The sequence below is a fragment of the Uloborus diversus genome, chromosome 6 (genome assembly GCF_026930045.1).
Source record: "Uloborus diversus isolate 005 chromosome 6, Udiv.v.3.1, whole genome shotgun sequence".
NCBI classification, from domain to species: Eukaryota; Metazoa; Arthropoda; class Arachnida; order Araneae; family Uloboridae; genus Uloborus; species Uloborus diversus.
The window spans coordinates 62,681,149-62,706,554 of NC_072736.1; the positions used below are offsets into that span (position 1 = coordinate 62,681,149).

Here is a 25,406-nt window from a genome sequence, read left to right on the forward strand (position 1 = left end):
GCAGCAGCAATAATGAGCTCAGAGAACATGTTACCCCATGGTCGACTACTCAGGCGGCAATTTTCTACTAATGGGTACACAAAAAACAGTACCACGCTATGACAAATGCTTGGAAAATCACGGGAGCAATGTCGAAAAATAGCTAAAGGGTGGTAGATTTTTGTGCAATAAACTTCTTTGCTCTATCTGTTCTCGTTCTTTTTTCATTTCAAAACGGAACTTATTTTAAAAACGTCCCTCGTAAAACCCATTGTTACGAAAATTCATTGCCTTACAACAGTAATATTAATAGTAATCAGGGTTCGAAAATATCATGATGTTTTCGAAAATATCGATGGGGTTACCACATAGATTATATAGATTAAATTAGAGACGCTATATATATAGGCCGACGCATCAGCTTAAATTTAGCCATTTTGGATCGGGTTTTTCATTGTTGTGCTGCTAGGGCTACCACAGCAAAGTTTCAAATTTCGTCAAATTTGCCGAAAATAATATTTTATTTCATAAACAATTCACGTGCCGCTTAGAATAGTTCACAGAGAACAATCACCAAACGCGATAACTCTCCAGAAAAGACAACGATTCAAATGCGCGCTCCGATCCAAAATGGCTAATCTGCTGATGCGTCGGCTCGTATATATCGGGGCCTTAGATTAATTGTGCTCGCAGTGACATCATCTTCGGTATACTGTTGCGTTCGAATAGTAGAACCGGTGGATTCTTTTATCTTGTTATTGCGCTGTTGTCATTTTTGTTAAATTCATTGTGCTAATGTTAATTAATTTTTTTAATTTGGAAGTCGCTTGGCGAATTTGGCGATAAACAATGGAGTTGCGGATTATTTGTTTATTTCGCATTTAGTTTTTTTAAAGGGTGTTCACGCATTTTAGTTAAAAATTACGATTACTGATTATTTGGCATCAGAAGGGGGGGGGGGGGGGCGGAGTTTTTTTTTAAATTCTAGAGGGTTTTTTTTTCGTTTTCTGTGGTTAAATTTTTCATACGGGGTGCGGGATTTCCTTTTTGTCCTGGATGTACCTTGCTTTTTAATCACAATTGCTTATCGGCCAGAGTTCGTTTCGCTGGCTAATTGGTGGGTTACTGTAGCGCTGTCGCTTCCGCCGGGCGTTTCGCTATATCTATTTTATGTTACATATTTGAGAACGGCAATTTTGGCGTAAAAAGGTGAATGATACAAAACACAACTGGAAATAGGTATAGAAAATACGAAAAAGATAGATATTGATTAATTAATACCGTTGCCAAATTTATTTAAACAGCCGCCGTAGTAGCGGCGAACTTCGCTTTAAAAAAGGGGGGGGGAGGGACGTAGATTTTTTTTTATTCAACGGACTTTCATTAAATTCTTAGCATGGGCATCGCCGTGCGGGTACAGCTAGTAGTAAATAAAAGTAAGGTTTCAAAGAAATTCTGGAAGGAAGTCTGTGGCGGACGTGCGTTCAGGAGACCCCATAACACCTACAGCCTTGAAATTTTGTAAAAAATTACTTCGAGCTCCGGGTGTGTACCTGGGGTTTTATTTTTTAAAATTCGAATTAGTTTTTTTGTAATTAATTTTTTAACTCAAATTTCGCGTAAATTGCCTATTAAAGGGGTGAAAAATTACTTGCACATATTGATATGATATATCATTGGAAACAGTAGAATTTTCCGCGTTCTACGCAATTTGTTTCAATGCTCTAACTTAAATACGGCAGGAGTTATTTGCATTTTTAGCTCGAACTTTTTTAGGCTTAGCTAAAATTTAGGCACTGTTTGCTTCATTAAATCTATCAGTAAAAGCGAAGGAATTGTCCCACAGTTTTCTTTTTAACACCACTTGAAAGAGCGGCTCTTTTTACTCCAGATCTTACTCGACCTATGGTTGAAAAACTAAGCTTCTATCTCTAAAAGAAAAAAAAAAGTTACAAGCAGTCAAAAACCAAGTTCGAATAATCTCATATCCATTAAAATTATTGATGTTTTATTTGGCGTTACCATAGTTACGGCTTTTCGATTCGCGTCTTTCTTCTTTCTTATTAAAAAACTTTTAAGTGTTTCGATTTTAACGGAAAATCTTAGGCTCAACTCAATTCAAGCCCCAAGCTAAAGAGCAAAATATATTACTAGAGACCACGAATGTGAAAGCGACTTTTCAAACGTACAAAACTGCAGTTTTGCAATACTCAGGAGCCCCTTAGCCCTTACGGCTTTGCAAGTTAGTACAAGTTATTTTGAAAACCGGGGAAGGGGTGCTTTTTGATCCAGACATAATTTGTTTTTAATCTGTTTCTTTTTAATTGACTATTTAAATCTTTGCAAATCAAATAAGATTGCGAAGCAGTCTTCGGGGGTTGGTGAGCCTTAGCGAGCAGGGGCAGAGCCCTCTAGTCTTTTCAAATAAATGATGCTAATGTGGGCTGTGTATGTATGACGAAATTTAGCAGTAATGAAAAAACAGCCAAAATTAAAAGGTGCAACAAATTGTTCTGATCCATATCGGGGAAAAAAGACTTATGTTTCTCAGGGGCGGATTCAAGGAAAGGGTCATGTGGGTCATACCTCCCCCTACCCCCTAAACCTTCGTCAAAAATCCATCTATTTTGTGTTCAAATACTTTGTGAATAGCATGTAAACGATTGCAGAAATCTTTCCAATTCCATTAGCTATTTAAATATTTGAAATACTACTTCCTTTCATTTCTTATGAAATTAATAAGTAACCTTTATGCCCCACTACCAGGTGCTTTATTTGTGGCCGATTTGGTGCTTTTCATTGACACCCAAACAGTTTCAGAAACTTTTCGTACCCAAAACCCTACATTCTTCAACATACCCCCCCCCCCCAGTAGTGTGTATCCAGGACCGGATCTAGTAGTTTTGCCGCCCCAAGCAATGTTCACAAGTGCTGCATTCTCGTCTTAATAATATATACGAGGCGTATCCGGAAAGTAAGTACCGTTTCGTTCTAATGCCGCTGCAGCGCTGCTGTCGGCGCTCAGTGCATGCGTACTTGTTTCCTCTGTTCATCGGCTACAAACTCGCGCCATTACGGTTGATTTGTCTTGTGTTTTGCGTTTACTGTGGCCGTATATAATGTTTAAAAAAATCGATGATCCCGCCGACTGTGAAATTCGTTCTGTGATCCGGTTTTTGAATGCAAGGAACGTTAAGCCATCCGAAATCCATCGTCAGATTACTGAGATTTACGGTGAAAGTGCAATGACTGCTCGTGACACTCAAAGACTAATTGAACAGTTCGGTTGGGAGTAGTTTAATCACCCGCCGTACAGCCCAGACTTGGCACCGTCTGATTTCCACTTGTTCCTGCACATGAAACGAGAACTTAGAGGTAGGCGCTTTGCTTGTGATGACGACGCAAAAAACGCTGTAAATTTATGGCTCTCTTCATTGGCGGCAAGTTTCTTTAAGGCAGGTATAAATAAGCTGGTGAGCCGCTACGACAAGTGCCTCAACAATGGTGGAAACTATGTTGAAAAATAATTTAAGGTATGATCTTTCATGTAAACATTAAATAATCTTTAAAAAAAATTTTTTTATAGCTTTTTTTTCAAAACGGTACTTACTTTCCGGATACGCCTCGTATATATAGTGGCGTCGCGACGGGGGCGGTCCACCCCGGGTGTATTCGGCTGGGGAATGACACCCAAAGTGTAAATGCAAGTTTTTAAAAATATGAAGCTAAAATTTATTATTAAGACTACAAAATTGAAAATTTTGCGGATGTCAAACCCCCGGAATTTGTTTTTTGTTTGCCTACTTAAAATTTCATTATAACACAAATGTAGTTGTTTCTGAAAATTTGAAAATTGCATGAATTTCTGTTTTTATGTTTACATAAAATTTTAATTTTTTTCTCTTTTGCTTTTGAAGGGGGGGGGGAGACACCACAAATTACCGCATCGATTATCACCCATGCTGGGTACGCCACTGATATATACATATATGTGTGTGTGCGTATTTTAAAACATCGAGGAGCACACTCGCACGTATTGCTGCAATTTGAACTGCAAATGAAAAAACAGATTTGAGTTATTCATCTTTATTTCTGTTTTTGCCACCTCACATTTTCCCATCATGTAATTTGCTGCCACTAAACTTTCCCGCCCTAGGCGGTGGCACAGGTCACCTACCCCAGGAGCCGGGCTTGTCTTTATCCGCCCCTAATCTTTCTTCTCTTTTACTTCGACTAAGCGTAAAACAACTCTCAGCTGGACCGAAAAAAAAAAAAAATATTTAAAAAAATTGCTGGGTTGCGTTTCGAAACTTTTCGATGCGCTTATCGTATGCTAAAGGCGTTCTGAGTAAATTTAGAAACTTGGCTTTTGCATTGCCAAGTTTGCCAGAGCGCTGCCGTGTGTCGGAGAAAGGAGAATGTGTCGGGGGCTAAGTCTCAGTGTTTACATTTCCGGAGCGTTTTCGTGAAAAATCGAGCATTTTAATGTGAAGGTGGTGTGATTTTTTTTTTTTTTTTCATATGTGCGTGGGAGACATGTCTGTCTGCAGGAAAGGTATTTCTTACGGCGGGAGATCTAGAACTTACGGAATTTTCTGTGTGGCAAAGTGGTTTCGGTCAAGTTCAGTACTGCATGGATTATTTTTGTGGTAAACCTTTTTCTTGTTTACAAATAAATGAACGGATCAGGCCCGAGGTTGCACTCCGTTTTCTCGCTTTTTACCCATCAGTCATCAATCTTCGTTATTGTTCCGTCCAATTGATTCTTTTTAAAACACTCTCTAGAAAATTATAAAATTTCTCATTTCATGCCTTTTTGAATGATTATTTAGAAGAAGGGAAAAAAATTGTTTTCCCCCTGATTTACATTGTTATCCTCATATAAATAATAGCCGAATATCGAGTAACCCGCGTGTTTCAACAATGAAACTCGCGCCACGACATGATAATTTGATAATGTGTTTTGGTAATATATTCCATGCAGGGAAAGGCCTTATTTTGACAAGGCTGAACTTGATCCCGTAACTTAACTGTTTTACTGGTATGACTGTGTCATTTCAGGGGAATGAAGAAACGAAAAAGCGGTCAACAATGAATGCTACCTACTGGAGTTTAGGGTTAATTCACTGGAGTTAGAGTTAAAATTTCAACCATCAAAATATCACAAAACAGGCAATTGCTTCGTTAAAATGTAGAAGAAGAGAAGCAATTTTTACCCGTCATGCCTTGACGGGCGACTTTCTAGTATTATAATAATGAATGTCATGTTTCCCCCTATATATATTGTACATATTTATCCCACTCCAAAAAATGGACTCGATTTCAAGTAACGGTATCGCAAAGAAAAGAGATTACAATTAAAAAATAAATAAATATTAAAAAATAAATTTTCATAGTTGACTTTAAAGATGAGTGAAATGTGTGTCACCGGTCTGAAAGGTTTTTAGCAAGCACACCCATGTTCCATGAAATTTCGAATTTTTAGTAAATATTGTTTTAACTGATCTTTTGGGTTTCCCCCCTGTTTCGCCGACGAGAAATCCCCTCCACCCCCCGTTTTCCACTTTCAATCATACCTTTTGATGTAGTTAAGGGGAGAGGAAATTTGAATTATCGGCGAAACTGAGGGTAAACCGTCTTTTGAAATAGAATTGATATTTCGAAAAAAAAAAAAAAATCTAAGTCTATATTTAGAGCAACAGCTCAAAATTATTTCAAATTATTTTGTGAATTAATTCAAGCCGGTATGACTAATCTTGACAACTAATAAGTAAGATTTTTTTTTTTGAAGGAAAAAGTCTAATAGGCGAGAGCCTACACTCACATTTGTTGTTTCTATGTAAGGTAGCAGAATAGAATGTGCGTGTGTGGGGAAAGTTCGAGTAATTAATGACCGACGGAAGCTCATCTTTATACATAAAGGGCTAATCTCTGTCCGGATGTCCGGGGTAAACTTCAAAACTACTTGAGGGATTTTAACCATTTTTTCACCATCGATAGCTACATTATCAGGGAACAACTTAGGCTATAATTTATTGCTAAAATCTTTGTTTAAAAACGGCGTGATCGAAAACCGTGAATGTCATGTAATTTCCACATCAAATGATTAAAGATTAAACCCATTGTTTCGAAAATTCGTTGCTTAACAACAGCAACATTAAAAGTAATCATAATGTAAATTTTGAATCAGGGCTTCTCCGGAGCAAACATGAGTCTAAAGTCATTTAAACATTTGGAAACTCATTTTTTTCACACTTAAGTAAACATAGTAGAGAGCATTTTTTTTTTTTTTTTTTGTACTATTTAAGTAAATAAAGCGCACAGTTTTTTTTTTTTAGTGGTCTTTGTTTTTGTTAGATATATTTTGAAAATTCTTCAAATTTTTATATGCTTCACTTTGCGCTTTCGTTTCTAAATGAATACTCTTTCTTTCATTATACTAATTGCTAGAGACGTACCGAGTACTCGGTAACTACTCTGTATTCGGCCAATTTACCGAGTACTCGGCAAATTGGCAAAAGTCGGATTCTTTTGTCAAATGTCTTTACATTCTTTAGCTCACATTTTATGCACTGAAAAAGACGTTCCTTATATCGCAGAAACACGTGTCTGCAGTGTTCCTGCACATTTGTTTTATTTGCTTTTAAAAATTATTTATGTTTGGCAGACTATAACTATTATTGGTATAATTTGTTTTAATTCCAACTTGATTCATACCTTTTATTTATGTATTTTTAATTTTAAATATAATTTTTTTGTAAAATTTTTGACATTAACAAAATTTTTTAAATAATGCGTAATTAAATTTCAGCAGGAATTTAGTTTTAAAAACTATTATATATACAAAGAGGTCTATACAACTATTCCAATAAGTTCAAAATTCATCACGTTTGTCGGTGGTCCTTCTTAAAACGTAATTAGTACTTGGTAACTCAGCCGAGTACTCGGTACTCGGCTACTCGGCCAAAGTGCTACTCGGTACGTCTCTACTAATTGCTGTTTTACTTTTATGGGTAAGGATGAAGCTCAATTTTTAATGACGTCAAAGCGGTGTGTTTTGAGTTCTTTCAGTTAAAACAGAAAACAAAAGAAAGTAGCTATTGTTTCTCACAATTATTACTGACCCAGGCAACGCCGGGTATTTTTGCTATTATTATATAATGCTCAGGGCCTGATTTTAAATAGACCAATTAGGCCGTGGCCTAGGGCTCCAGCTCTTTTGAATACGCTTTTATTAGCTTCACTTGTATGTTGTGAGTAACTCTCCTTTGAACTAAGAGCTAGTGGTTTGTTACTGTTAATACATTTCACCACTTTATGAGCTTTAGTGGCCGAGCGGTCTAAGGCACGGGTCTTCGCTGACGTCCACCTCCGGGAATCATTGGGCGTGCGTTCTAATCCCGTCTACACCGAAATTAAATTTATAATCTAGCAACTCAATTTTCGCCCTTTTTTTCTGATCGGATTCTTTAAAAATTTGGAATGCAACCCCAGACCCGATGACAATGCAGTATTCTATAATCAAATTAATTAATTAACGATAAGTTATTAGTTTATTCTAATTAACACGCTTTTATTAGCTTAACTTGTATGTTTGTAGGTCCAACTTTCCTTGGAACAAATAGCCAGTGGCTTATTAGAATTACTTACAACGTACAAATCAGAGCTGCGTAGTGTAACAATGTTTGCACATGAATTTACCAGAAAGCATTCAAAATGTCTGATGCAAATAATGCAATAGAATACTAAGATACATTCCATCATAAAAATAATAGTTAAACAAAGTAAAAAACACGCTTTTGTAGCAAAATGAACTAAAAAGTAAAAAATAAAATATTAGTTTAAAAAGCTTAAAAAAAAAAACTCTAGTAGCAAAATGAACTAAAAAGTTAAAAATAATCTTTGGATGACTATTATATAAAGTACTTGACCAAACACTTAATTTTACTGTAATAAAAAAAAACGTGGGGGGTTTGCCTATTTGCATTTTTGCATGGATAACAGGTGAAAGAAAGCCCCCCACGCTTTTTTTTTATTACAGTAAAATTGTTTGGTCAAATACTTTAATACTTCTTGTCATCCAAAGATTATTTTTAACTTTTTAGTTCATTTTGCTACTAAAACGTGTTTTTTTAGTTTTTAAAATTATTATTTTAGGGGCCTCAAATGTCTTGAAATTGCAACGTTTGAGCGCAGCCAGAAAAAGTGTTTGTACTAAGTTGTGGTTTCCAACCTTTTTAAGAGCCCATCGCCTCTTTCTAGAGGTTGACTGACACCTAACGTCCTCTCTTTCGTTATTGGAAGAAAAAAAAAGTTGGCGCTCGTGTTAACATCGATGTTATTGAAAATATGAATGTCTAACTTTAATCTGAAGTAAAATGTATAGAATATAATTCAATTTCATCCAATCACTCTCCCTTCAACTTTAAAATTACTATTATTTTTCTTCCTTTTTGGGCAACAGTTAAAAAGCGGATTTCGTGTGTTGTTTAGTTTTCTCGTTGGTGTTTTATCTACTAGCAGTACCCGCACGCCAATGCGCGTGCTAAGAAGCTAAAGGAAGTCCATTGAACAAAAAAAAAAAAAAAAAAATACCCCCGACTCCCTTTGATGTTAGTACAGTAAAATTAGGCTAAAAAATGGCCAAACCCAAACATCCAAAAAAAAAAAAGGTGAAATCTGTTGCAAATTACTTCTTACCCTTCCAGCAAGAAGGGGTAAAAAGTCCCAGCACTTTGCTCTTCGGGTTTTGGGGGGAAGGGGGGGGGACGAAATAATCCTCTATTTAAATAAAAATAATTTCTATTACTTAAAAAAAATCCTCAAACCTCGCAGAAACCACTCTATAATAGTAAAACAATAAACTCTCACAGAAAAAAATTCTAATTAACAGGGGTGCACAGGCGGGGGGGAAGTCCATGGAGCAGCTTTGCGTCATTAGAATTTTTAAGGCAGTTTTTTCAATGGGTATTTCTTTCTTTTTGGGGGACTTTTATTCTGGATGGGCACTTCGTCACCCTTAAGGGATGCGCCATCGCTTTGAGGGGGGGGGAGGTAAACCTGAATTTACATTCTAAAATCAACTATTGCAGTGAAGTTTACGAAAAAATTTCCCTGACTTAAACTTTTCCGAAGTACAAAATGCCTCACAATTATATGGTAATGTCAGAATGATAATTCTAAAAGATCTAAGCGAGCTCAGTAACCAAATTATTTGTGACTGGAGTTGTTACACTCTTTAGAGCGCTGGAAAACAAAATTCCTGTGCAGCATAAAAAAAGTTCAAATTGACCAAAGTTTCCCTACTTCTTCTTGATTAACTTTTCTGCAATCTTTTGCCATCACCGTAAGGATGGGACAAACCGGAATTGCCAATAGTGAGACGGGCAATGCTGCAATTCTGCACCCTCTAAGTCGGTGGGGGTTCTCATTTGCAAACACCAAGCCACCTCTCTTTTACGCAGCTGGCTATGTGAATTATGCTAAATCTGCGGACATATACTTGCAACACTATCTGAAACTTTTGATTACATTATGCGATAAACAAAATTTGATCACTTCAAACATCAGCTAAAACATCAGCTATCCAACGATCTAACGTAGTGACAAATTCAGGTGGTCTAGAACCTGTTGTGATTCAACGATAGAACATGTCTCGATGAGAGCAATGAGCAATACAACGATAGAATGCTAAATATTTACACCTTTTTGTCTCTCAATTTGGAAATCACAATCAGTTTCTAAAATCCCCAGTTGGTAGTGGTATTGCTCGCTGATGATAAGGTGAGTTGCCAGTTGGATAGTAACATCAAAGGATATTGAAGGCAAACAATTTTGTGGCATTTCTTTGTAAAGGAGGTAAGCAGTTATGTTTTTAGCTTCTGTTACGAGAGTAGTTACTATCTGTGAAGATGTGTAAGCCCAAACCATCTTTTACACCGAATGGTATGAACAGTAAAGGTGGAATAACAAATTGCTAAAAACTTCTGGTACGAGTTACACTGTTAAAACTACAGGTTGCATTTGGCACTTTTCGAGGGTGAAAAGCTTGTTCACCAGCGGCACTCTTTACGGTGCCGAAATTGCACCCTTAACACGGGCGAAAAACCGGCACCCTTCACCCAGCGTGCACCGCGGTGAAAAACGGAACCCTATGGCAGAACATTGGCACCCTCTGTTTTCTGTTGCTGAGCACCCCCCCTCCCCCCTCGGTTTTGTGTGCATTTCCGTAAACAATTGTATACATTATTATTTATTGTTTTGAGTTATAAAAAGCTAAGTCTTGGTACATTTTCCACATTGAATAGTTCTGAAAATGATTAAAACTTGTATTTTAAGGCATTTGATCACATTTCAACTTTCGAACATAGTTTAGAAGTGTTCATGACTTAAATTTGTCTGCCGTGCACTAATTTTCGTACATCCACTTGGATTGCTCAGTAATTTTAATATGTTATTGACATTTACTGCAGCACGATCGTACCGAAAACGAAGAACGTAGGTACTATTTGTAAATCATTTACACGAACAATAAATATTCAATTATGTTGCAATCATGGAAAAATAAAACCTTTCATCACGTTCGAAATTTTAAACAAAGAGCACCATATTAGTACGTACGTATATATGATTCGACATTTGAATATCCGTAAAGAATATAAAAGAACAAAAGTCTTTCGATAAATTAAAAGCCAAAACAAATTCTAACGAGTTATTCATTCTTACTATTACTAGAGTGACGAAAAAAGTTCAGTCATTCGCTTTAAGCAATAACGCCGAGGAAAGCTAGTTAACTTAGACACGAGATAATAAATAAAAAAAAAAAAAAAAAAAATCGAGACGGAGAAGAAATTTCTTTTTCTTAATCCGCTTTCCTTTTTTTTTCGTGCTTTTATGTTTTTGCTATTTGCATCATCGTAATTAGAGTTTCCGTTCACTTGCTGAGTGCATCACATTGCTAACAATAAATCTCTTAGTTAAAAATCCACAAGATTGTTGATAATACAAGCAAGTAAAACCACATAGTCAAAATTAATAGTTGAAATAACTTTTCAAATATCATCTAATTTAAGCGTTTTGATTATTAAATGTTACTTATCCGGTACTGATAGCTATTTTTAGGTAAAATTTATGCATGATAGGAATAGCAAATGTATATAACGGCTAACTGAAGAATCAACGTACCTTTGAAACAATTTTAAATATGTTCGAAAGCCTTAAAAGCTACACTATGATCAAATGCATGTGCTTACGCGAAACTTTGAAGAGTAAATCGCAGAAACTTATAAGTTTCAATCCAATTTCGTACTTCATTCAATGGGAAAGTGCATGTGCGTAGTTACTCTTGCGTCCGCCATTGATTGTGGTTGAATGATGTCAGAGCGGAGAGCGCATGCGCCAGCGTTTCACCCATGCATTTAGGAGGTCCGTTTTCACATTTATTAGCGTCATTCACCTTAATCACACTTCCTAGCCTCTACTGCACCCTGAAGCCCGGTGTTTTCACCCCAGGGAGCCAAATAGTTAGTCAAAGGCACCCGGAGTTTTGACAGTGTATGCGCTGATCCTCCATCAGTATTCAATGAATTTGGTTTCAGAAGGAAAGAAATCCTGTATCGTTAAAGTACTATTATCTGAAGCAAAAGGTTCATCCACTATCACAGAACGAACAGCTGGTGTCATATGAGGTAGTGAGAAACAAAGGGATGTAAGTGGACATTTTCAAGTTTTGAATAAAACGCGTTTAAAGGTAAGATCCTAGGTAGGCTTTTATTGATTTTCTTTTCTAAATCATGCTGTATAGAAGCAACTACCAGGTCTACTAGTACCATTTCTTGCCCCAAGATAGAGGAGAGGTTCACCAACCATTTGTACTGGTTATCTCCAAATTCTAAATTTTGCCACTTACATCCCTTTGCTTCTCACTGTCTCATATGTAATAGATGGAAGATACCTGCTTGATCATATTTTTGGTAATGATACGTAAGCTTCAAGGAAATATGCCAGTAATGCAGTGTATAGGTCACTTGTAAGTATGGGAAAGCTAGTGTCATTTTTGATGGGTGTAAAGAAAGGACCACAGGAATATAATCTGCGTCATATTACAACAGCCAAGCCTTCTGCTCTAGAAGACTTTCTGCGTCTCAAATCTTGTGCTTGCTCTGAGGGATTCATTGGATACAGTGAATGTTTAAAAAGTCTAAAAGTGGACTGAAGTGCTCAATTATATGCACAAACTGTGTTAGACATAGCTGCAACAATAACGATTTAGCTGAGGATCTAGATTCCAAAAAACATCTTGATAACGAAGACTTTTTGTTACAAGCTTAGGAGAAATCATTTGAAAGCAAAAAACAATTCAGAGTTGTTTTTCTGGCCATTTAATCAAATGTGCACCATCAGAGGGGGTGGGGGGGGGGGGAGGATAATATTTTAACATATAATTTCGTTTTGGGACGTGAGCTACTGTTCTTATGGGGTGGACAGTCCTGATTTAATGCATTTTAGATTTGCATGAAATGATACTTCTACTTGAAATAAAAAGGGGGGTGAGGATTTATTTTATTTGGCAGAGAGGGGGGGGGGATGCTGTAGCTTTAAGAGGAGGTGCACCATCGCTCTTGGAGGATGGACACACTTGATTTTTAACAATTTTCTTAGCATAAAATAATGTTTCCATATGAAATGTATGGAGGGGGGTTCGGGGGTACTGCTTCGTTTTAAGGGGATAGGGGGGCTCTGTAGCATTGGTGGGTTATGTCATCCCTCTGGGGGGTCAAACACCTTTAATTTCATGCTTTTAAATTTAGCAAACATAATATTCTCACTTTAAATGTACTCTAAAAATTCGGGAAAAATACCCAAAACAGCAATTTTTAGATGCCCCCCATTCCAAAACCCGACGCACAATGGGGTGAGATTTTTTACCTGTTCTTATTGGGAGGGTAATAAACAATTTGCACCAGGTTTAGCTTTTTTTTTTTTTGGATGTTTGGATCCGACCCCTATTTTTACTGTACTATGTGAAATGATCATTTTTCTTCAACTAAAATGCGTACACACCTTTTCAAAAGACCTATTAAAGTCTCTTTGTAATTTAAAACTATTCGCCTAAACACATAAAAATATTAACAGTAGCTTTAAAACTCAAAATAATCGTTCAACTACATAATCGCTTAACGCGCCAAGCAGCCGTGCTACCGTAACCCTGGCCTTTTGTGAGTGAAGCGGTCCCCCCCTCCCCGATTTCAAGTGTTTTACCCAAATAAACAATGCTATAAATTCAACGTTATAAAGAACAATCACAATTGAATAATACATCAAATTATTTACTTAGGGTCATTCCATTTTAAATCAACAAATGGGGTGTGCATCACCATTTTTGATCTTGATGAAAATTTGCATGTGCATTCCTTTTATCTTCTAGACCTCAAAAAAATAAATATTTTGTTTTTAAAAAATTTACCCTTTGATATATATGCCACTTTTGATGTTGGCAACAGCAAAAATAGGGCATTTTGATGCTTTGTCTTATGGACAACTTTTTTTCTATCAAAGCTTTTGAGCTCAAACATAGCTCATTGGAAAGCTAAGAAAAAGATCTTTTCATATATGATATCAATAAATTTCAGATTTAAAAAAAAAAAAAAAAAAAAAAAAAAATACCAATTTTTTCAAGGTCAAAGTTTGCGATGAAAAACTATTTTTTTACCACTTTTGAAAATTAAAAAACCCATGAAGGGTTAAGAATAACCAGCCCTATTTCTCATCATATATTTATATGTATGGCTACTTATTGTGTAAAAAAAAATGGCTTGTTACTCCGCCCCCTTTATGAGATATGCTCCCCCAAAGTTGCAAATTTTCAAAAAAATCCAGTTTTCAACGCTAAAAAAATGCATGTGGGGGCCAGATAAAATTTTTTTTTATTTGTGGTATTTTAAGTACTTTTTACCAGCTTTCTAACAAAATAAAAGTTTCTTTGTTATTCAAAGGTGTTTGGCAAATATAAGGATCTGAATTTTCAAATAATTGCACTGAAACAACGCAATTTTTTTTCACTTTTTAATCTTAGTTTTTTATTGAAATGTGCGCTCCCCTTGCAAGAATTTTTGGTTAAGTGTTGTGAAAATTTGGAACACCGGAAGAGCCACCATTTCATTGTCATTAAGCAAGCAGAGGTTTTAAAATAAAAAAAAGACGCTCTGGATAAGGGCATGGGCGCCCATAGGCAAAATTTTAAGGGGTGAGGGGGGCTCATATTTTCCTCGTGGTTTAGCAAGATATTTTCCCTGTAGAAACCGATTTCAGACCGATTAGAGTTAATAAAATTTAACAGTTTTAAAAATAACTTATTCGTTAATGGCAAAAAAATAAATGTTCCAAAGTACTAAAAGCAAGGAAGTTCTACTTTCTAAGGGTGGGGGGTTGAGTCCCTACTTGCCCCTCCCCCAACTATATGAGCACCCTTGGATAAGGTAGAAGTTTTGGTACTTCGAGACTTCTCAGAAAATTTTTCTTGTGTTGTCCAAGACGAGGTCCAGACCTATCACTGGTCAGGTGTTCAATGCACATGTCATCCTTTTGTTGTATACTGGCAAAAAATGGAAATGTTCAAGCTGAAAGTTTTTGCTTTGTAAGTGATTACCTGGATCACAACACTACCGCAAAGATCCTTGTTGAAAAAATTAAGGCAAATCACCCTTCAGTTTCAAAATTAACCTACTTTTCAGATGGGTCTGCTTGCTGCACAATATAAAAACAGAAAGAACTTCATTAACCTCAGCCACCATGAAGAGGACTTAGGTATAAAAGCAGAGTGGCATTTTTTTGCTCCGTCCCATGGGAAAGGCCCATGCTATGGGATTAATGGAACAGTAAAGAGGCTAAGATAAATAAATACCTTTATGCTCAACAGTATAGTGCTTTTTTCAACGTTGTTTGTCTTACTTTATAGTAAAGAGGCTAGTTCGAAAGGCTAGTTTACAGCGCCCAATTAATAATCAAATCTTAAATCCATTACATGTATATGATTATTGCACCAAACATAATGGTTTAACAATTTTCTATGTTTCCTGTCATGATGTTAACATAGTAGCAAAGGATCTTGAAAAAAGATATAAAGCAGCACTGCCACTACACCAAACTGTCTTTTCACTGCTACATCCCTATCAACAGACATATCATTCATATGAGACGCGCGTCTGTTCCTTCAGATTTTACAATTTTTCAGGTCATGAAAGACGAACCTGCTGAACAAAAAGCAAGAATGCGATCGAAATTATCAGATTATGTTTGCTGCATGTATGATAGTGACTGGTGGCTGGGAGAAGTGTTGGAAGTATAAGTATTAAATGTAGAAGAAGAATACAGGATCCACTTTTTCATCTTAAAAGGCCTGGAACGTCATTTAAAAAATCAAGTGATAATGACCAAACTTGGGTTCAGTTGAAAGACATTTTAAAAATCTTGATTGCATCAGAACTATGATCTGCACAAGGAAGAGGTCACAATATCACACCTGTGATAAGTGAACATTTATCAACTCTTCTCTGTGAGAGAAAATACTTAAGAAAATAACATTGAAAGATTTATGTTCCTAACTGTTAAAAATGTTAAATTGTCTTTTTAAAAGACAAATTCAATACGTCATAACTCTTCAAGTCTTTTTTTTTCCAACCATTTAATGCAAAGAATAAGGTATATAATTACTTTTCAATAATTAAATAAGATTAAAAAGTGAAAAAAAAAAAATGCGTTGTTTTAGCGAAATTATTTGAAAATTCAGACCCTTATATCTGCGAAACACCTTTGAATAACAAAGCAACTTTTATTTTGTTAGAAAGCTGGTAAAAAGTACTTAAAACACCACAAATAAAAAAAAATTTTATCTGGCCCCCCACATGCATTTTTTTAGCAATGAAAACTGGATTTTTTTTTTTGAAAATTTCCAACTTCGGGGGAGTATATCTCATAAAGGGGGCGGAGTAACAAGCCAATTTTTTTATACAATAAGTAGCCATGCATATAAATATATGATGAAAAATAGGGCTGGTTATTCTAAACCCTTCATGAGTTTTTTAATTTTCAAAAGTGGTAAAAAAATAGTTTTTCATTGCAAATTTTGACCTTGAAAAAATTGGTATTTTTTTAAAATCTGAAATTTATTGATATCATACATGAAAAGATCTTTTTCTTAGCTTTCCAATATGTTTGAGCTCAAAAGCTTTAATAGAAAAAAAGTTATTGTTCATAAGACAAAGCATCAAAAGGCCCTATTTTTGCTGTTGCCAACAACAAAAATAGCCTGTATACCAAAGGGTAAATTTTTTAAACATAGAAATTATATTTTTTTGAGGTCTAGGAAGTGAAAGGAATGCACATGCAAATTTTCATCAAAATCAAAAATGGTGATGCAACAACTTTTTTGAAAATTTGTTGATTTAAAATGGAATGACCCTTAGATAAGTAACTATCTTCAACTATAAGAACAAAAACAAACGTTTAAGAAATAAGGAAAACAAAACCTAATCAAAATTCTATAAAATCAAATTATGTACCTGAACATCGGGGGGAAAAAAACATTAAAAAATCAGTTCGCTGAAAAGAATCTGAGGAATGAACTTGTCATTTGGTATTTCTTGCAATTTTTTCCTATTCCCCCGTTATTTTGGCGATTGAGTTCAAGATGAAGAATCCATTTTTCAACTTTTTTTCTTTAATGATTTGCATGTAGTCAGTGCCTTGCATGAAATGAAGTTTCACTTATAAGGAAATTATCCCGTCTGTAAAACGATTTCGTTTTTTTCAAAGCACAAAAAAAAAAAATTCGAAGCACAAAAAAAAAAAAAAAAATAAATAAATAAATAAATAAATAAATAAATAAAAAAATAAATAAATAAAAATAATTTGAATTCTGAAATTTTGAATCCAAATTATGTTTTTCGCAATCACGAACTGAGACAGGACCCTACTCATTGGAGTTATTGTTTCTAGAAATGGCTCCTCCCCCCCCCCCCAAGCCTGCCTCTCCTCCTGGACGGTTACGTGTGCATAGTTGTGTGCGTGCGTAGACCTGTGTGTATGCACGTAGGCGTGTGTGAGTGTGTATGTGTGTGAAGTCGTGTGTGTGTATGTGTGTGAACGTGCGTGTGTGTAGGCCATGGACGCCTCCGACCAGGAGGTCGGATAGCTCAAAACCGAAGCAGCCGCGCCGCCAGCAGAGGACGGTGGGCGGTGGTGCTGCAGAGGCTTCTGGTCCAATTTGAAAAAGGCACGGACACCAAAAACGGTCAAATGAGAACAATAAGCAATCGTGATTGCTCAAAAAAAAAAAAAAAAAAAGAAAGAATTTTGAAGCACAGTACACATCCACATGTTCAACTGAATGAAGAAAGTACTTCTGAATGGTAAATCGGGTGTGTTCTTATATATTATTTTTTCTGTTTCAGTGTTTTTACTTTACTATTATTTTCCTGTGTTCCAGATAATTGCTTCTGTTTTGTTTGTCATGAAAACGAAAATATTACGTAAATTTCTTGAAAAGAAGCATCGCAATGAAATTTTTATATGTAAATAATAACTCCACAAATACTGAGAGCAAAAAACAGTTTTCTTTTCTTGCATACAAGTAAAGGCTCATTCTTCGGGTTTAAGTAACCGTAGTCTTTATCGATAGTCATTATTTTCCGCCATCTTCAAAACTAAGAACATTTTCATTCGAACTAGTTTACTTGTGGCAAATTTCCGATCTGGGATTGATTACTAAATTGGCCACCTAGACCCTGGCCTATGCCCCCTTTATATTTAGGGGCCCCAAATCAGCCAACGACTAAAGTTATAAAGTTTGAATACAGGGAGCCCCTCAAAAGTATTCAGCCTAGGGCCCCTCGATATCGTAACTCTAATTTGAATTCTGAAACTTTGAATTCAAATTATGTTTTTCGCAATCACGAGTTGCGACAAGACCCTACTCATTAGAGTTATTGTTTCTAGAAATGGCTCCCCCCCCCCCAAGCATGTCCCTCCTCCTGGGTGGTTATGTGTGTAGAGTTGTGTGTGTGCAGGCTTAAGTGTGTGCACGTAGGCCTGTGTATGTGTGTAAAGACGCTCACGCGTTGGCGAGTGTGTATGAGCATGCGTGTGAAGGACATGGACGCCATCACCCAGCAGAAGTGGATTCCGGGGGACTGCTCAGGACCAGAGGAGCCCCGCCGCCGGTGGGCGGTGGTGCTGCAGAGGCTTCTGGTCCAAGCTGAAAAAGGAACCACAACATCAAGGACTGTCAAGTGAGAACAATAAGCTATTGTGATTGTTCCAAAAAAGCCCTAGGATAATTTTTCTGGGTAGAAACACGTGTCTGCTGTAATTTGCAAATTTGTGCTTCTTCTAACGTTGTTTTTCTTACATCATAGTTAAGATCGTCATTGATTTCGGGAACTGAAATTCCCAAAACGTAGGTTAAGGCTATCTTTGGCCATTTTAAAAGGAGGACATACACATAACCCACATTTCGAAGACATGGCTGTTTTAATCACATTTTTGGCTTGATGTGACATAGAATTATTCATTTGCGGAAAATATGTTAATACTAGCTGCGTGCCCGGCGTTGCACGGGCTACCTAAAAAATGTAAGAGCAGTCCAGTTGATGCTTTTGTAGTACACTGAGACTAGTTTCTAACGCGTTAAGGAATAAATAAATGCGCGTAAAGCAAGGTTTGCAAAACACCAGTAAAACATATTTTTGCCAAAACACCTCATCAACGTTAATAATCGTTATCAATGATACAAGTTATGAGTACATTTTCAGTCAGCACAAAAGGGGAAAATATATGCATTATCAACTATAATCTTTACTCACGTTAAACTGAATTACATCTGATAGACTATATCGGAAATATTTATGCACAATAACAATCCGCTTTTTACATAAAATAGTCTACTACCCGGCGTTGCCCGGGTGTTTATTAATGCAACATACCACTCAGATAAATATTTGGATGGATTCTATCCACATGGTCGTACAAGAATTACATCAATCCTTTTTCCAGGTACAAACCCTCAAAGAACTCAAATAACTTGTAAATCACTCATTTACTTTACGACGTGCACGGTCCTCCTCGAAAATGAAAGTTATGTCATGACGCGTATTTAACAATCAGGCTTGAACCAAAAAAAAAAAAAAGTCAGTGAAATTTTGCGGCAGATTGCGGAAAACCCCAAAAAGTAAACATTTTAAATCCCCTGATTACAGGAAAAGCCTCAAAATAAAAACAAGAATTTTACCTGTTCATATTCGAGAAAAAAAATGGCAACAGATCTTTCATCTCAATGATTTTCTTCGCCCGCTATACATTTTAATAAAAGCATTGTTATGGAAAGTTGAGATGAAGCACTGAATAATAATTTGAATGGAGGAAAGCCTTCGAAAAATAGTGATTTGATTTTGAAATCTAAGAGTCATAATTAAAAGTTTTTAATTGATATCTCCGCTAATTATTATCGGAGAATTATGTTAAATAGCCAAACATGAAGACGGGAGGATTACGAATCCATCGATACCTGGTTCGATGGTCAGTTCACTGTCGTTCGGGAGAAGAAGCTTTGACATAGATAGATAGATAGATAGATAGATACTCAGATTTTATATGTATAAGACTAGCTGCGTGCCCGGCGTTGCACGGGCTACCTAAAAAATGTAAGAGCAGTCCAGTTGATGCTTTTGTAGTACACTGACACTAGTTTCTAACGCGTTAAGGAATAAATAAATGCGCGTAAAGCAAGGTTTGCAAAACACCAGTAAAACATTTTTGCCAAAACACCTCATCAACGTTAATAATCGTTATCAATGATACAAGTTATGAGTACATTTTCAGTCAGCACAAAATTGGAAAATATATGCATTATCAACTATAATCTTTACTCACGTTAAACTGAATTACATCTGATAGACTATATCGGAAATATTTATGCACAATAACAATCCGCTTTTTACATAAAATAGTCTACTACCCGGCGTTGCCCGGGTGTTTATTAATGCAACATACCACTCAGATAAATATTTGGATGGATTCTATCCACGTGGTCGTACAAGAATTACGTTTCTTTTCAATGATTTTCTTCACGCTGTAAATTTTAATAAAAGCGTTCATCCGGAAAGTTGAGTTGAAGCACTGAATAATAATTTGAATGGAGGAAAGCCTTCGAAAAATATGGATTTTATTTTGAAATCTAAGAGTCATAATTAATAATTTTTAATTGATATCTCCGCTAATTATTATCGGAGGATTATGTTAAATAGCCAAACATGAAGACGGGAAGATGACGAATCCATCGATACCTGGTTCGATGGTCAGTTCACTGTCGTTCGGGAGAAGAAGCTTGGACATAGATAGATAGATACTCAGATTTTATATGTATAAGAGCTGCGTCGCCCGGCTTTGCACGGTCCACCTCGAAAATAAAAGTTATGTCAAGTGACGCGAGTTCAACACTCAGGCTTGAACCAAAAAAAAAAGTCAGTGAATTTTTGCGGCAGATTGCGGAAAAAAACCCAAAAAGTAAACATTTCAAATCCCCTGATTACAGGAAAAGCCTCAAAACAAAAACAAGAATTTTACTTGTTCATATTCGAGGAAAAAAATGGCAACAGATCTTTCAAATCTCAATGATTTTCTTCACGCTATAAATTTTAATAAAAGCGTTCATCCGGAAAGTTGAGTTGAAGCACTGAATAATAATTTGAATGGAGGAAAGCCTTCGAAAAATATGGATTTTATTTTGAAATCTAAGAGTCATAATTAATAATTTTTAATTGATATCTCCGCTAATTATTATCGGAGGATTATGTTAAATAGCCAAACATGAAGACGGGAAGATGACGAATCCATCGATACCTGGTTCGATGGTCAGTTCACTGTCGTTCGGGAGAAGAAGCTTGGACATAGATAGATAGATAGATAGATACTCAGATTTTATATGTATAAGACTAGCTGCGTGCCCGGCGTTGCACGGGCTACCTAAAAAATGTAAGAGCAGTCCAGTTGATGCTTTTGTAGTACACTGACACTAGTTTCTAACGCGTTAAGGAATAAATAAATGCGCGTAAAGCAAGGTTTGCAAAACACCAGTAAAACATATTTTTGCCAAAACACCTCATCAACGTTAATAATCGTTATCAATGATACAAGTTATGAGTACATTTTCAGTCAGCACAAAAGGGGAAAATATATGCATTATCAACTATAATCTTTACTCACGTTAAACTGAATTACATCTGATAGACTATATCGGAAATATTTATGCACAATAACAATCCGCTTTTTACATAAAATAGTCTACTACCCGGCGTTGCCCGGGTGTTTCTTAATGCAACATTTCACTCAGATAAATATTTGGATGGATTCTATCCACATGGTCGTACAAGAATTACATCAATCCGTTTTCCAGGTACAAACCCTCAAAGAACTCAAATAACTTGTAAATCACTCATTTACTTTACGACGTGCACGGTCCTCCTCGAAAATGAAAGTTATGTCATGTGACGCGTATTTAACAATCAGGCTTGAACAAAAAAAAAAAAAAACAGCAAAATTTTGCTGCAGATTACGGCAAAATAATCGAAAAGTAAACAACTTAAACACCCTGATTACAGGAAAAGCCTTAAAACAAAAGCCTAATTTTATTTCTTTATATTCGAGAAAAAAAATTGCAACAGATGTTTCTTTTCAATGATTTTCTTCACGCTGTAAATTTTAATAAAAGCGTTCATCCGGAAAGTTGAGTTGAAGCACTGAATAATAATTTGAATGGAGGAAAGCCTTCGAAAAATATGGATTTTATTTTGAAATCTAAGAGTCATAATTAATAATTTTTAATTGATATCTCCGCTAATTATTATCGGAGGATTATGTTAAATAGCCAAACATGAAGACGGGAAGATGACGAATCCATCGATACCTGGTTCGATGGTCAGTTCACTGTCGTTCGGGAGAAGAAGCTTTGACATAGATAGATAGATAGATAGATAGATACTCAGATTTTATATGTATAAGATTCCTGATTTTTTTTTTTTTTTTGCAATGCCTGCCATTTTTGCTTAATTTTTGGTACTGTGTAAGAAGAGTGTTGGGGCAAATAAAGTAAATTGTTTTTCAGCCAGTTTTCATGGCATTTGTGGTCAGTTTTATGAATGCTTTGAATCCGCTTTTTGAATTTCAAGTTATTCCTTTATAAACCGTATCCCCCGGACAAGTAGAAATAGCGGGAAAATTTTGAGAACTAGGAGTCTTAGCAATTTTTCCAATTTGTCGCCAAATTTGTGGACACCAAAGACCAAGAGCTAATGTACTTCGGCCATGGCCTAGCAGATAGTGACAGAAGCAAACGATTATAGCCCATAATTGACGATAGCTCCAAACCCCGTTATCGAAATATCTTCGAAATTACTAATGAATAGAAACCAGTGCATTGTAAAAGCAGGGGGAATGGAAGTTGTATTTGTACGCGCTTTTATATTTAATTCTAAAGAAGAACAATATGTACTTTGATTTAGCTTTCAAAACTTGATATCCAAACAAAATATGTGAAATGTAGCCAAGTTCGATCGAAATGAGGTTCTGGGTAGACGGTGTCGTCGACAAGATTCAAAGCTCAACGGATAACAAGATCCATAGCAGTTCCTCATGGAAATTGGACTGCGCCGTGTTCTTCAATTCATTTTGAAAACAATTTTTTACTTTTCTTGATCCCGGATTTAAACTTGGAAAGTTAATCAACCAAAACGGACCCTTCACAAAACAAGAACGGATCTTTCACAAAGTGTTTATTGAAAGAGCAAATCTTAAAGCAAAATAACGCATATTTCTGTGTATAAAACCGATAATTTTTTGAACCGTTTTTAAAGTCAAATTAGAGGGATCAGCTTATACAAAATCTGCTAATTTTGCAAAGAAAAACATCGGCACTCTTGTGATGCTCCAAGCGATAAATAATTGCTACTGCCAAATAAATATAATGCTTGTTGTTTATTTCTTGGAAAGAAATTAAGACCTGAAAATAAGTTTGGTTTTAAATAATTTTGTTTGTTTGTTTTATCACGTCTAATTAAGCAGCGTTGTTGTTGTAAACTTTTCTGAAAAGGCGTTGGTAAGCACTTATCTACCCGCTCATGATTTAATAAATAATAATAATATACATCAGCGAAATGAACGTAGAACAACAAAGGGATAGTAAGGGTGGGGAAAAAATATGATCGCTTCAGATAGGGTTACTAACTTCAAAGTCATCGCCATGGGCGCCCATATGGAAAATTTTAAGGGGGAGCTCACATATTTTCCAAATAGTTTAGCAGGATCTTTTCCCCGTAGAAACCAATTTCAGTACAGATTAGAGTTATTAAAGTTTGATATTTTTAATAAAATGTTTATTTATGGCTGGAGAAGAAATGTTTTTACATTTTTGCAAAGAAAAAAGTACGGACAGCAAGAAAGTTCCAACTTCCAAGGGGGGACTTGAGCCAACTCTTGCTTCCTATATGGGCGCCCTTGGATTTCGCCACTTAGCGTCTAGCGTTAAACCTTTATAATGACTTGATTCGAAAATATTCTCATCATTTTACCAGCTTGTCAATATTTGCGTTTTTAAGGTGCGGTGCGATGTTTAATTGTTATTTTGGGAGAAAATTATATGGGTTTTGATTTTTCGATGCTAACAAGGATGATTAACTTTAAATAAACTCTTTTAATTACCGTTTCTTTTTTCTTTAGATGTCTACATTTTGAAATGTGCAATCTTTTAACATCCGATATGAGAATCATATTTTGTTCTTTTTTCAAGCTAACATCGCGTTATTAGGATGCAAATAAATGAGAAGTCTTTTTATTTCTGTTAGAACTCTCATTTCAAGTTTTTAAAGCAAAATTCCATTTTCTGTTATTAAGTCAAAAATTAAAATGCTGAATAGATGGTTTATTTTATTTTATTTATTTATTTATTTTTTTGCTTCAACTGTGTCCACAGATATTAATGAAATGTTTATCATAGGACTCTAAAATGCAATTTTAAAATAATTTTATCAAAAATATTTCTTTCACAAGCTGTTTTTATACTTTTGATGCCTTCACTTTGAGAATTGTGATCTCTTTGCATGCGCTGTGGGAATCCATTTTTTCGAATTTTTTGATGTTTAGTACGCTTTGTTAAGAGGTAAACAAATAAAATCTTTTTATTTTTGTTAAAATCACGGAATTTATAAGTTTAAAACGAAATTTTGTGCTTTTTAAGAGTATCTTACCAGGAAACATCACGATCAAGGAAATTCAAAAAAATTCCAAATTGGTGGCATTCGAAAGAGCATTGGAAAACATGTTTATGGCACTGAAACTACGTGCCCTCGTGACCACGGTATCGAAATATGAGGTCTTAAAAATTGCCGAAATTTTTAGTAAAGTCGCCAAATTTAGCGAGTTTTGTTCAGAAATGGAAGGTACGGCGCGAATTCAACATCTGCATCTGACAAGATATTTCACTTCCATTTTTGGTCACCACCAAAGCGCATGAGAGATAGCGCATTAATTCTTTACTCGGGGTGACTACCATGGCACGGGGTGTCGTGGCACAGACTGCACCATTGAAATTTTTAGGGGCTTGTGTCCTGGGATATTAACGTGCAACTGTATAGGGGAAAACGCCACCGCCCGAAATATTTGTTTTATTTTATTGTAAAAGCAATGGAAATATAATGTATATTGACTTCAAATCATATTTTCTTTTGACGAATCCCCTAGACCCCGAGGGGAGTTCCTTCAAACATTTGATTCCAACTACAGAAATGTGAATGTGGGTGTGTCTTTTGTTGCTTTTCGAATAACTAAAAGTAATTTTCTCGAATAATTAAATTTGAACCTCCCCTCTGTAAAATGTTATGGAGAAGGTCAAGATAAAAATGTCTTTTAGCATTTTAGGTAGTAGTAGTAGATGTAAGTAGATTTTTCTTCACTATTTTTCGTGGTTATTATTATTGGTGAAATATATTTTATTTCTAAACAAGGTTCTCATAAGTATTAATTATTTTTTTTTTAGGTTCTGTGCAAAGCTAATTTGTTCTGATTTTTGACATTTTACTGTAGTAATAAAGCAAATTAAAAGATACTGCAGTGAGAGGTTCCCCGAGCTTAAACTTTTGGGAAAGCAAAAATTCTCAATTTACCGAAAGAAAATTCAAATTTTGCCGAGCGATAAAATACGAGTATGCGCAAATAATAATGTATGAAAAGTGACTTTCGGGAGTTAAAAAATTGTAATTATGTCTTCTAACTTGCCGAACTGTCAGACGAACTTTGTCGAATAAGGAAAATTTTTGGGAGGTCACAGTGCAATCCCATCAGTGCGCTCCTAACTGCAGTCAACAAGAACGACCTCCTATTAC

The 25,406-nt window shown here is 35.7% G+C and overlaps 1 protein-coding gene across 3 annotated transcripts in view; it reads left to right on the plus strand.

Moving 5' to 3' along the window:
• Positions 1–25,406, plus strand: part of LOC129223972 (macoilin-like) — a 125,927-nt gene that overhangs the window by 45,334 nt on the left and 55,187 nt on the right. Inside the window, exon 1 of one of the 3 annotated variants that reach the window (XM_054858358.1) lies at positions 4,423–4,628. The exons of 1 other annotated variant lie outside the window; for it this stretch is intronic. In XM_054858358.1, the coding sequence (XP_054714333.1) occupies positions 4,501–4,628 (128 nt within the window). In that variant the 5' untranslated portion in view covers positions 4,423–4,500. Of the gene's footprint in view, positions 1–4,422; positions 4,629–25,406 lie in introns of those variants that run through there. One more of the 3 variants, XM_054858357.1, reaches the window with a different exon arrangement.